This window comes from Phalacrocorax carbo, chromosome 1 (genome assembly GCF_963921805.1).
Source record: "Phalacrocorax carbo chromosome 1, bPhaCar2.1, whole genome shotgun sequence".
NCBI lineage: Eukaryota > Metazoa > Chordata > Aves > Suliformes > Phalacrocoracidae > Phalacrocorax > Phalacrocorax carbo.
Window position 1 is genome coordinate 67,696,340 of NC_087513.1, and position 13,692 is coordinate 67,710,031.

The 13,692-nt window shown below is 50.8% G+C and overlaps 1 protein-coding gene across 1 annotated transcript in view; it reads left to right on the forward strand.

The window, feature by feature from the left end:
* Positions 1 to 2,277: 2,277 nt before the first annotated feature.
* Positions 2,278 to 13,692, forward strand: part of B4GALNT3 (beta-1,4-N-acetyl-galactosaminyltransferase 3) — a 70,427-nt gene continuing 59,012 nt past the window's right edge. The window contains exon 1 of the mRNA XM_064458194.1: positions 2,278 to 2,559. Coding sequence (XP_064314264.1) covers positions 2,418 to 2,559 — 142 coding nt within the window. The 5' untranslated portion in view covers positions 2,278 to 2,417. The remainder of the gene's footprint in view (positions 2,560 to 13,692) is intronic.

The window sequence follows — 13,692 nt, forward strand, 5'->3', positions numbered from 1 at the left end:
TTCTCTCTCTTTTTTTGAACAAATATGAAAAACTTGGTTTTTTTCTCTCATGCTGGAAAAAAACCCAAACCAACACACCACCAAAAAACTTCAACAGCGAGCGTCATACCCTTATACGAGGTTTCTGCCCTGCGGTGATTAACCTGGCGCAGAGCTTCATGTTTTCAGTCGCCTGGGTGCTGGCGGTGGCTGGGTGCTGCCAGCCCTGTCTGTTGCACCCGAGGAAGTAGCACCACGATTCAAGCCTGGGTCGGCGCCAGGTGCACCCGCAGCCTCTGGCAAGGTAGGCAGGAGGAACATGAGTGTTGCGTCCTCAAGAGCTGCAGAACGGGCCTTGTCCCCAGGGAGGCAGGGGAGCCCACGAGCAGAGCCCCTCACTGGCCTCCCCCACCACAGGATTTTTTTTCCATCTTGAGAAACATCGTGTCTTTCCACCTCCATGATGAGGTATAAAACTCTCTGGATGTGGTTTCCCCAAAACAAAAGACATGTCTCCAACACAGTGCTGAAGGGAGGCCGTGCTGAAGCCTTTGTGAGATGTTCAGAAAAAGGAAACCTATTGTCCGCCTGACCATCCTGATGTGTGACAGGTAACAGCAGGGTCTCTAGGTGCTGCCTGGACACTGGGAGCACAGTGTGCAGCACTTGATGCCAGGGACTACAGATGCTGCTTCTGCCCCCAACCAGTGCAATGCTCGGGGTGCCAGCACTCTGCCGACGTCAGCCTGTCCCCGCTGGGACTCGCGCTGGGACTCGCACTACTCTTCCGCGGCCCTCCATACCTTTTAAAAGGCCTTTGGCACATGTTCTAAGGCTAAATAATGGTGAGCGTCCTCTTGTGCAGCCTTCTGCTTCAGAAGGCTGCTGTGGAAGGAAGCTGGACCCTCAGGAAAAGGTCTCTCATCATTGCAAGCCTTTTAAAAATTAACTTTGGCCTGAGGGTTTCTATTCACAGTTGCGCACGGCACCGGGGCTGCATCTGCGCAGGAGCAGCTCTGCAGCAGCAGAGCTGTGAAGGGAAATGGTTGGTGCAAATGACCCAAAGCCCACGCCACACATGTTTGGAAAGAGGTTATTCTGGACTAGTTCCCCAGCTGGACACATTATGTGCATCCCAGACAGTATCTTCCCGTTTAGTTTTATCCAGAAGGAATCATAGAGTCACAGAATCATTTGGGTTGGAAGGGACCTTTAAAGGTCATCTAGTCCAACCCCCCTGCAATGACCAGGGATATCTTCAACTAGATCAGGTTGCTCAGAGCCCTGTCTAACCTGGCATTGAATGTTTCTGGGGATGGGGCATCTACAACCTCTCTGGGCAACCTATGTCAATGTTTCACCACCCTCATTGTAAAAAATTTTTTCCTTATACCCAGTCTAAATCTACCCTCCTTTAGTTTAAAACCATCACCCCTTGTCCTGTCACATCAGGCCTTGCTAAAGAGGTTGCCCCCATCCTTCCTATAGCCCCCCTTTAAGTACTGGAAGGCTGCAATGAGATCTCCCCGTACCCTTCTCTGCTCCAGGCTGAACAACCCCAGCTTTCTCAGCCTGTCGTCGTAGGAGAGGTGCTCCAACCCTTGGATTATTTTTGTGGCCCTCCTCTGGACCCGCTCCAAAAGCCCCATGTCCTTCTTGTGCTGAGGGCTCTGGAGCAGGACACAGCGCTGCAGGCGGGGTCTCACCAGAGCGGAGTACAGCGGCACTGGTAGAAAACAGTTTGAATCCGCCGAGTGTGCTTGGTGTGTGACCCAAATCAACAGCATGGGGGGACAGCTGGGAGAGTCACTTCAGAAGTGTGCTTGCGATGTGACTTGAGACGTCACCCAAGGAAGATCCTGGTCTGTGTGTGGGCCTCTGATGTCCTCCCTCTGGTGGGTCTGAACAGTGTGTAACATCGCGTGTAGCCTGCCGCCTCAGAAAGCGGATTTGGAGACTTCATGAGCCCTGTTCCTCCTGACTGAGCAAAGCGCTTTGAAGGAAATACGCTTGTTGCACCAGGTGAAAGACACTGTGAAACGGATTCAGCTGTGTGTAACCGCGCGGATTTGAATTGCGGGAGTCACCGTTCCCCGTCCTCACCGGAGAGACCCAGCCATGCGTGGCGCGGGCGGAGACGGCTCCGGCCTCCCCTCCCGGCGCCCACCGCCCCTCGGAGCGGCCAGGGGGGCGATGCGCGGTGCCAGCCCCGGGCTCGGCCCCCACGGGGCGGGGGCAGGTGCGGGGGGCGGTGGCCGAGCCCGGCCGGGAGCTGCCCCCCGCGGGGGCGCGGCACCGCCCCGCACCTGGGCCCGCCCCGCGGAGGAGGGGGTCCGAGGCGGCGGCGCCGTGCCGTGCCGTGCCGTGCCGGTGCGGCGGAGCGGCGGGAGCATGCCCTGGGGCGGCAGCGGCGGGGGCTGGGCGCCCTGAGCGGCGCCATGCGGGGCCGGCTGCTGGCGCGGCTGCGGCGGCGGCGGCGGCGGCTGCTGCTCGCCCTGGGCGCGCTGGCCCTGGGGCTCTGGGCCGCCTACCTGGAGCTGGTGGCGGCGGCCGGCGGCGGCGGGGCTCCCCCGGACCGCAGTGAGTCACCGGCGGGGCGGCGGCGGAGGGAGGGGAAGGCGGCGCGGGGCGTCCCGTCCTGTCCCGTCCCTCGGAGCCCGGCGCGGTCCCGGGCTCCCCGGGCGCTCGGTCCCGCTCGGGAGCCCGGCGGGTGCCGCCGCTCCCGGGCCGGCGGGGGAAGCGGGGGTGAGCGGAGCCCGCCGCAGCGGCAGAGGGCTGCTGGCCCGCGGGGAGCCGCTGCCTCGGGGACGGAGGTGGGCTTCGTCCTCCGAGACGGAGATGGGGGTGTGGGGGGGGGTATGTGCGTGTGTCACTTTTCTGCCTTCGCCCTGTCGCCTCTCAGCCTCCTCCCTGTCAGGAGACCTGTCAAAACGTGACCCTGCTGGAATTGCAGGGCCCGGAGTCACAGCTTTGTGGTGTCTCTTGTTCTTGGTGCTTTGGTGCTAACCTGGAAGGCAGCAAAGATGCTTTGAATATTGCTTTGATGAGAGAAGAAGTGTATGCAAAGGGCGAGGGAATGCGTACCCTGGAGACGCGCGCCACTTGCCTCCTAATGGGTTCACTTTGTGCAAACTTCTAGGAGTACAGCGGGGCTGATAGTAAGCGTGGCTACCTTCTTTTTTTTTCCAAAGTAGAGGAAAACAGTTATTTCTGTCAGTGTTGTGTGGCTTTTTATACTTCTTTTTTACGGTTATAAGAAAGACTTGATTGGCCTGTGGTATTGTAAAAGCCTATGGGGGGGTGCTGCTGCTGCTTTTAAAGTAAATTCAGTGCTTGGTGCCAATCTAATTTGATAGGAGTTTTTCAAATACATCTGAGCATTTAACTTTCAATGCTTTCCAGCATCTTGGTCCCTTTATTACGGGCTATCAACCCCCTGATTCTTACTCCCATGAGTCAGGCTTCGTTTGAGTCTTAAAGCTTTAGACTGTGGCTGTGCAAGGAGCTCCATGCATGTCTACTCCCACAAAGTCCATTACAGGACTTCAGCTTGTCCATTTGTTCCATATTATATGTGATGTTAAGGCTAAAAACACATGTTTATTGTTCCAACAGCGTAAGAGATCTGATTTCTTTGGCTAGGATAAATCCTCTAGTTATAATCTGCTTGTTATGCCTGGTGGAATTAGTTGGGGCACGAGAAGATGGGTTGCACTGTGAGTCTACTCTGCGTTACATCTTTCATGTGATCTAGCCAAGCCTCTTACTATGTGCCACTTTGCCCATAGCCCCCAAAGATCCTTAGACAAGACTGTAGAGGAATGTAGAGGACTTGTATGGTGCAGTAAGGGAGAAAACAAACCACTCAGAGGTATTTAAAATAGCGGTTATAAGGAGAGGGGGCCTGAGTCAGGTGTTGGGAGCCATACAGCTGACGGTCCTATCGCTGCCAGCAATGCAAAGGGAGAGGGAGGGCATGGGAGAAACAGGAGAGAGCGTGAGGACAGAAGAGATGCTTAGGAACAAAACCAGCTTTTCTTATAAATGGGGTTCTTCCTCTTTGCCAACATGTATTTTTACATCTCTGTTATAAAAGTAATTCTGTTTTAAGACTGAAACAGGGAACGGTGACACGACTACAGTCTCTACCAACTAAAACAGAAGATGAGGAAAATAATTATATTAAAGTTCAACTATATAAAAGTCCAGATCCTCCCAAATGCACCAGAGATGTTGCCGCCCATTGCATGCAGAAGGCATTTAAACGCTGCTGAAAAGGGTGGGAGGGTGAAACCCTCCAGCAGGCAGCTCCTCACAGCTCTGCAGCATCATGGAGGGAGAGCAGCTGTGCCCAGAGAGCCAAGGCTCCGTGGGTGCGCTGGGCACTGAGCACTGTGTTTTCCTGGCCTTACGGCTAACAGGAGGAAGGTTAATCTGTGACCCTCCCCACCTTTCCTCTTGCTCCAGTGCCTCAAGGACCCTGTTTTGTTTTAAGAGAAATCAGAAGTCAGAGTGAAAGACAAATATTATTTGTTTTCTTTTGGCTGTTAAAACTAACGTTTCCTTCTCTGGGGACTGGGGTGGCTGTGTTTGTGACTCCATGTGGTGACTTTCCAGAGATCCCAGGGAGCTGGCGTAGGAGGGAGTGACTCTCAGAACAATTAATACATTTCACCTCTCATTTCTGCATTGTTTTCTTTTGCGTGTCCCAGGTGGGAACCCTACCGTAAGTCACACCTGCGACCAACCAAGAGCTACCACCTCAACTTATCTGATGCAACAGCTTCCCCTAGTTATTAATGATAAAATTCAACGGCTGTTTAATGGGTAATTTTTCTGGGCAAAAGGTGAAGAGGCTCCCTCCATTGGGCCAGAAGGCTGTAGAGCTGCTGGGCGTGGAAGTACATCGCTGTTTCCATCTATGTTGGTAACAGTTTCTTCTTGCTTCCCTAAAAGATATTGGAGAACAGCCTGTGCGTGGAAAGATAAGTGCACTTCCTCTTTCCAGAGAGGTGTGCCTTCCTCTTGCAAGGCTGTAGGGAGTCACAGAAAATGTTCCCTTCCCTCTCAGCCACACGTGGGATGGAGCACAAGCAGCTGTGATTCCCCTGTGCTGCCCCTGCTCCGAGGTCTGCGCCTTAGAGCAAGTCTTCAGGTCTAGTGGATCCTCACCAGCTTTATGCTCCTCTCCTCCCTTTCCCGCACCAGATCAGTCTGTGGTGGAGGAAGCAAATGTCAGATGGCCTGGGTGTGGGCGCTTGAGTAAGTGGTGCTTAAAAGTTGAGGCCCTGACTGTCTTCCCTTGATGTATATGCAGCTTTGCTATGCAACAAAGTTAAGCATGTAAATCAGTTTGGATGAAAGAGATAAAGGGATTAGGAGAATATGCTGTAATCATCCATATCCGTTGGCTTCCATGGCGCTGCATCACTGTATGCTGGGAGAGGCTCTGGTCATGAGGTTCATTCTGCTGTAATGTTAAAGTCAAAGGTTGAGGGACCAGCCTGAGGTGCAGCATTCATGCTCAGTGTACCCTCAGGGTTGGGATTTGCATGTGCCTTAGTTGATCTGGGCGCTTTCCTAGCTGTCAGGAAGGTTTGGGATGGGCTGGACAGGGACAGGTGAGCGATAGCTTTCCTTTGAAGGTGATGCTGAAACAAGCAGTCAGTCTGGTTGAAAAAAACACATTTTTTTTCTTGTGATGTCACTGCATCAAGGTATTCCTACATATTCTTCCCAGCAAGCCTTATTGGCAGGACTGTTGTCTCTCATGGGCGGGAGGGTATTTCTTTTTCTGTTGTTGTTGTGGGGCTTCCTTTTTTCCTCCCCTTTTTCCTTTCTTTCCCCTCTTCTGGTCTGCTGCCTGATAGGTATTTATAGGAATCTGAAGCATGTTTACAGCTGAGTGATGAAAAACAAGCAGGCTGATGTGAGTTGAAGATGGGCACAACTCTTCTCACATGAAATGTGGCCTGTTGTCATCCAAAACAAGTTGTAACAGGCAGGGCACTGCCTCCCTGCCAAGAAACCCGAGCAATTGGAGACAGTCTGTTTACTCCTGCTGCTGACAGGCTCTAACCTCTGTGGAGTGGGCTCTCCAGTGGAAATGTTTTTGTACTCTTTACTAGCTGCTACATAGCACACTTTGCTCCCTCAAGTGAGTGCTGGAGATGCGTAAACTCTCTTATTTCAAGGGTGAATGAGTTGTTGTGGAGGGAGAGCATACCAGCAAACCGCAGAGCAGCTGTGTCCAGAGAGCAAGTCTTGTACCCTGCTTTTACTGCTGTAACACCGTTGGCTTGGCAGCATGGCTGGAAGAGGCAAGGGCAGGGACAGACCTTCCTCAGGGAAGACTGCCTTGCCCCAAGACCCTGCCTCTTCCCAGAGCTGCTGTAATCCTCAGGGACCTCTTCCTGCTACCTCTGTTTTCCTCTTCTGTGCCCAGTGCCTCATCTCACCCGCCCATGCAGAAAGGTATGACTCTGAGGGAGCCAGGCTGGTGTCAGCAAGTCATGCTTGTGGACCAGGAGGCTGTGCAGTGATCCCCCTTTGCTTTAAAACCTTGTGTCAATGTAGTAAAAGTGAATCCTGATCCCTGAAGAAACTTGGAGGTGAGGCTGTTCCTAGCTGTTGTGGTGCAGACTCTGTTTTTTCTGGTGCAAAGACCATGGTATCTCGGGAGACTATAAATCACTTGCACTAACTTCCTTTGTTGCAGGTGTGAGCGTCGCACTGAGCCAGGCACAAGCAGAGTGTGCAGGGTTAGATTAGATTGCTGGGAGGTGCAGCTCGTAGAAACAAGGAATTGGAGGGCTGTTCTTTAACCTGCCTCTCCTGGCTGCTTCAACCTACCCCTTTTCTCAACATTTTAGTGTTGCGTGCAGATAACACTAGGAGTGTGTTATCTTCTGATCTTGGATTGAGACAGGTGGTTTCTGTCTCACTACTAGTGTCTCAGACGGCTGCTTTTCTAACTCAGTACTGTGCAGTCCCACTCTGAAGTGGGAAATGGGAGGGGTTCAGAAGAAACCATGGAGATGCGCGAACAGAAAAGTCCTTATGGCAAGCCTTCAACCTCCCCAGCATGTACATCTTTAGTGTCTCTTTCCTTCCCCAGAATATTGGTTTCTTAGCTCCCTACCACGGTGAGCTCTCTGGTCTGCAGGCATCCAGGCTACTATAAAGCAGTGCGAGTTGCTTGAAAACTGACCCGAGTGGTGGTGTGAATGGGCAGGTGCATGTGTTTGTATGAGGAAACTAGCTGGCAGAAAGCTTAAGTTACCCATTTAATGGAATGCATCAACTTCCGTCTCTAGGCTCCCTGCCCAGGCACCCTCAGAAGCACGTATGCATATGGGTGAGCGCACCTACGTATGCAGGTTCATTCGCATGCACACGGGCTGACTTTTGCAGTTGCTCACACGTAAGGTTACTTGCCTGTACATGCACAGTATCGCTCTTTTGTATAGTGAATTGCAGCAAACATTACTGAATGCACATGGGGGGAGATGGGACCATGTGGCTCTGCATTGGTGGCTGGAATATCTATTTCCTCTCTGTGGAAACTGTTAACCCAGAGGAAAAATTAAACTAGGTATCACCCCTAAGCACCTCATTCCGACTGAAGAGAAGTGTTGGCAGCAGGGGAGCATCTATATCATGAAGTTTGCATATGATATTTATGTGCTTTTGGAGGCAGTAGTGAGACCTTCACTCACAGGGACCTGTGCCAAGCAACGCTGCTCCCCAAAGCACATCATGGGCCACTATAGCTGCTGGGAGGAGGATGGGAACTGCTGGTGGGGCAGATTTTCTCACTTCCAGGTGGTCTGTTCTGTCTCCCTGGAGGATAACCAGAAGTGCTGTCACATCTTGCTCTGCACTGGTGTATGTAAAGTGAGTCAACATCCCCAGGCCCATATTCACAGCACAGACCGCTATCACAGACTCAGCAGAGAATCCAGGGACACTGAGCAATTTGATTCGTGCTCTCGCTTGGTTTGTTGAGGTTCACTGACACAGCAGCCAGGGGTTGCCTGGACCTCACGCTAGCTGTGCCATAGTTGTCCTGGGCCAGTGTATCCTTGCGCTGCTGCTAGGGTATGTACTGCACGTAATTTGTGAACCTGGCTTTGTTCACCTCTTGACTTGAAGTCAGGTAGGGATTTGACTCTTCAATAATCTTACTGTGGGGCGGCACCGAGTCCCTGGGTCCCTGTACGCTGCATGAGAGTTGCAAGTGTTTATTTTCTTGGAATGTGGCCCACAGTTTGTCTGGCCCCAGAAGATCCCCAAATCACTTGCAAAGATTACATATTATGATTATAAACAAACTCTTGCGCCATTCCTTTATGTACAAATGTTACCTGTGACAGATTTGTGTAGTGGTGTGCCAACGCAGCATGTGTTCCTGCACCACACCTTCTTGTCTTGAGTCAGACTGGATTAGAGTGACTTGGACCTCATGGAGCGGTGCCCTCCTGTGCACCTCCTCTGTGCTGTGGGGTTGGCAAAGGAATGCTGTTGTCTTCCTGAGATGCGTTTCTGCGTATGGTATAGTAGCGTGAAAGCTCAGCCTTCTCTCGCCTGCAAGTTCAGGCAGATGTGAAGGAAGAGTGGCGCTGGGAGAGATGACGGACACTGTCTTTCATCTGGCAGTTTGCAATTACCAATCTCTGCAATATGGTAAAAGGCAGGATGTTTTCCTGATGACAGAGGTTACCTTGTAGGTCATGGCTGTGGGGAGCAGAGTGGTGATGGGGTTCTTTATCCAGTGCTTACAATTATAGCCTCAAGAACTGATGAGGTTATATGTTTTGTTGTACTGAGAGTTTCCCTTTCCTATTTGTTCTTGCGTGCATTGATGTTCCCTCTTCCAGTCACTTCCCAATTCAATTGCTTTTTTCAGGCTTGCAGGAATAGCTGAGAAGGGCTTTCCAGAAAATGAAATAAGCTGTCTTATTTAGATGTGGTGTGAGATTTAAGTAAGATCCATGTAACGCCTTGGGTGGAAACAGATGTGAATCTGGTCCTTAGATACTTACGCTTTTCAAGATGTTGGAAATTCATAGTCTGTGTGTATAATCAGCCAAACCAAAATACACTGGGAGCTTGACCAGAGCTCCTCTGTACTTCTGTTTTCCTGAGAAGGCTTTCCCCTGCCAAAGAACAAAGGTTTTGATATTCCTCATCTGGAGAGAGTCCCTTATACTTTGAGATGCTAAGATGGTCTGCAGCAATGTTGCTGTTATGTAAATCAGCTTTCTTGCCTGAGACACCTTGGAACAATAATTCACGTTGGCATAATAAAGAATTTAAATCAACTACACAGAATAATGAGATTCAATTAGTCTTTGAGATGTTGGATCATTTCAGATGACCCAAAGATTGTCAGGTGGACCAGTAAGTGCCCCGAAGCATTAGCGCCCCTCTCAAAAGGTCAATAATTCTGATTTTATCATTACATAAGGCTTAGTTATTTCATCATTCTGTGACTATTTCCCATTTGAGATTTTTTCAAGGGCAAAAGGTGTCAATGTGGCTTCTTATCCTACTTGTTTTTATAAGTAGGAAAAGATGTCACTTATTCTACATTGTAGGTCTATCTGATACCCTTATGTGGAAAAAGTATCGCATCTTTCTTGCTTTTCTGTGTCACCATTTTCCATTAGAGATGCAAACACTAAGTCACAGAATGGTAGGGGTTGGAGGGGACCTCTAGAGATCGTCTTGTCCATCCCCCCTGCTTGAGCAGGTGCATCTAGAGCAGGGGGCACAGGACTGTGTCCAGGTGGGTTTTGCATGTCTCCAGGGAAAGAGACTCCACAATCTCTCTGGGCAGCCTGTTCCACTGCTCTGTCACCCTCACATTCTCATGTTTAGCTGGAACATCCTGTGTTCCAACTTGTGCCCATTGCCCCTTGTCCTGTCATTGGGCACTACTGAAAAGAGCCTGGCCCCATGCTCTTGACACCATCCCCTCAGATATTTATAAGTATTGGTAAGATCCCCCCTCAGTCTTTTCTTCTCCAGGCTAAACAAACCCAGGTCTCTCAGCCTTTCCTCATAAAGGAAATGGTCCAGCCCCCTGATCATCTTGGTAACTCTCTGCTGGACTTGTTCAAGGAGTTCCCTGTCCTTCTTAAACTGGCGGGCCCAAAACTGGACACTACTCCAAATGCAGTCTTACTAGGGCTGAGTAGAGGGGGAGGATAACCTCCCTTGACCTGCTGGCCACACTCCTTTTAATGCACCCCAGGACAGCGTTGGGCGCCTTGGCCACAAGGGAACAGTGCTGGCTCAGGGTCAGCTTGTTGTCCACCAGCTGTCCCAGGTCCCTCTCAACAGAGCTGCTTTCCAGCAGGTCAGCCCCCAGCCTGTATTGGTGCAGGGGGATTGTTCCTCCCCAGGTGCAGGACCTTGCACTTGCTCTTGTTGATTTTCATGAGGTTCCTCTCAGCCCCGCTCTCCAGCCTGTCCCAGCCTTGCTGGATGGCAGCACAGCCTTCCAGTGTATCAGCCACTCCTCCCAGCTTGGTATCATCAGCAAACTTGCTGAGGTTACACTCTATCCCTTTGTCCAGGTCATTGATAAATATATTGAACAAGGCTGGCCCCAGCACAGACCCCTGGGGAGCACCACTAGTGACAGGCCTCCAGCTGGACTCTGCCCCATTGATCACGACCCTCTGAGCGTTGTTGTTCAGCCAGTTCTCAATCCACCTCACTGTCCACTAATCTAACCTACACTTCCTTAGCTTGTCTGTGAGAATGCTACGGGAGACAATGTCAAATGCCTTACTGAAGTCGAGATAGACAACATCCACTGCTCTCCCTTTGTTGACCCAGCCAGTCACAGCACCATAGAAGGCTATCAGGTTGGTCAAGCATGATCTTCCCTTGGTGAATCCGTGTTGACTACTTTAGATAACCTTCTTTTCCTCTACATGCCTGGAGATGACCTCCAGGATGAACTGCTCCATCACCTTTCCAGGGATGGAGGTGAGGATGACTGGCCTATAGTTTCCCACATCCTCCTTCTTGCCCTTTTTGGAGATTGGAGTGATATTTGCTTTCCTCCAGTCCTTGGGCACCTCTCCTGGTCTCCAGGACCTTTCAATGATGATGGAGATTGGCTTGGCAAGAACATCTGGCAGCTCTTCCAGCACTCAAGGGTACGTCCCATTGGGGCCCATGGATTTGCAAGGATCCAGTTTGCCTAGGTGGTCTGGCGTTTGCATCATCCATGGGGGTTTTCTTCCTTCCTGGTTTCCATCTCAGTGACCTCGATATTGATTTCAGACAGTCTATACGTTCTTGTGCTTTTCTTCCAGTTGAGCCAAATATAAGCAATTGACAGTCAGTGCTACTCAGAAATGTAAGAACACTGAATACAGATCAGAGACTTGACTGTGGGGCCCTCTATAGCAGGCATGTTTTATATTTTTAACTTTCTTTTCCCACTAGCCCTCTGGACTGAGTATTAAGAACTAGCAGTCTTATATGGAAACCTGGGTTTCACTGAAATCGTATAAATTCATGCACATTAAACACTAGTTAATTGTCGGATACTGTTATATCTCATTTACCAGTAAAAATATTTGATCTGCATTGTCACCTGTTAGGCTGCAGAATTGCCTAGTAGAGCTCTCTTGAAGTGAGGATAATCTACATTAATGATAATGTGTATTTTTTCCTGCCATTCTAAATAAATATGTTTCTGCCTTGTTTAAAGAAGCCACTTATTTCCATGTCATTAGCAGGGGCTGTTTGACTTGGCCTGTATATTTGGTTTGGCAACTCCAACAGCTTCCTCAGCACTGCCGTTCATTTGAGCCTAGTTAAGATATCTCCAATCTTTCTCGTAAATACTTCACTTCCTAAATTAGTTTTATTTATATTTTGTAATGTTATTTTCCGTAAAATTGTTGTAGTCATGTCTGGGTGCTATTAACCCCATCTGAGCTGCAGAACAAATTTTATAATGGGCTGAGACTATCCTGTCCAGACCACCCTGTACTAATAGCCTCAATTACTTGCTGCGGCAGCTTGCTCAGCATTAGTTGCCACAGTCCATATTTTACTGTAAGCAGGCCAGATGGGAGGTTTTTATTAATTTTCAGTCAAAAATGCAAAATGCAAAACAATCTATGAAATCCAGTTTTCCTATCAAACGTTACTGAATTGTAATTTCCAGAGGTGTACCTTGAAAATAGTTTGCCTAAAATAAGGAGTAAATATAAGAAGTCTTATTTTGCAATTGCTATGTCTTGAAAACATCAATGCCAAGGTGTTAAGAATGAATGTGTTCTTAAAGTCTTTCCCAGGTCATATATTGCTCCTTTTTTATTGGGGGAAGAAGCAGTGAGAAGGTTGCCTCGGTCGCCTCCAACAGACTCCTTGCGTTGTGCCGGCACAGCAGCCTGAGGGATGCTGGCCCCTATCCTTCCCTCTCCCCCAGGGCTCAGTGTGGAGGAGATGGCACCTCTCCACACTCCAGGGTATGGGAGACAGGAAAGAAGGGCCCACACAACAGTTGGCAATTAACGACAACTTTATGGAGCGCTGGGAGACCTTGCGCAGGCTAGCTGTGCCTCCCTTTCCCACTGGTGGGATGTCTGGATGCTTCACCCCCTTGCAGCCACTGTTGAGTGTGGGAGTCTGAGGTGCTTGCAGGGAGCTGGTTGGGTTGGGGGGGGTCACTGAGGACCCACAACCCTCTTGGAACACTGGCTGCCATCTCATCCATGGGACCCCGGGCACAGGATGAGGAGGGGTCTGGAGCCTAGGGCATGCAAGGGGAGGTGGAGGGCAGTCCCTGTGCCCAAGGGGCAGCAGAAAGGCACAGGGGAGCGATCCCCAGGAAAGGAGTCCTTAGCCACCCTGACCCTCTTTCTTCCCACACAGTAGGGCATCTTTCAGGTCACAGGCCCCCAACTCCCAGAACAGCCATCTTTGGCCACATGCATCACCATAACAGTGGCCTCCTGATGTCATGAGCCACCTTGCTGCCTTCTGTTCCAGGCTGCATAAATACAGGGACCCTGGCTGCTGGACCACAATTCCCTGAGTCCTCAGATTCCAAGGATGATGGGAAGAAAGAGGTCCCACAGCAGCAAGGTGAGTGGCTGCCTGCTTTTGTGTGGGAAGGCAGATAGGTGGTTGCAGGAGACACGGAGGAACAGGAGGCAGTGTCGGGGGGGGGACACACCATCAGCAGCATGGTAGTGATGGCCATCGCTTATGTGGTTGATGGTGCAGAGCCCATGGAGGTGGATCTACCCAAAGATCAACAAGAACAGATGGAAGTGGATCCATCTCCAGCATGGCTCACCTGGCACCACTACACCATGCCAGGGCTCCCCTCCATGACACCATGGCTGTGGCGTCACAGGAGCGCCCAGCCAGTGCCCTGCCATCAGCCCAGCCTCTGTGCCTGGCCATCCTGAGGGCTCACCCGTTCCATCTCCTGGCATCAACAGTTATTTTGTTGATTGCCATGGGCTGTGTGAGCTCTTCTTTCCCATCCCCTATCCCTCCTGAAGGAGTGCCATCTCTTCTGCCTGGCCCCCAAGAAGAGGGGACAAGACAACCTGGCTTCTGCCAGGCTGCTGCGCTAGGACGACGGGAGTCCCTCAGAGGGCCACTGAGGTCCCTGGGGCTTGGAGATGGCCCTGTGGAGGTGGGGTTTCTTCAGTCTGAGGACAAGAAGGA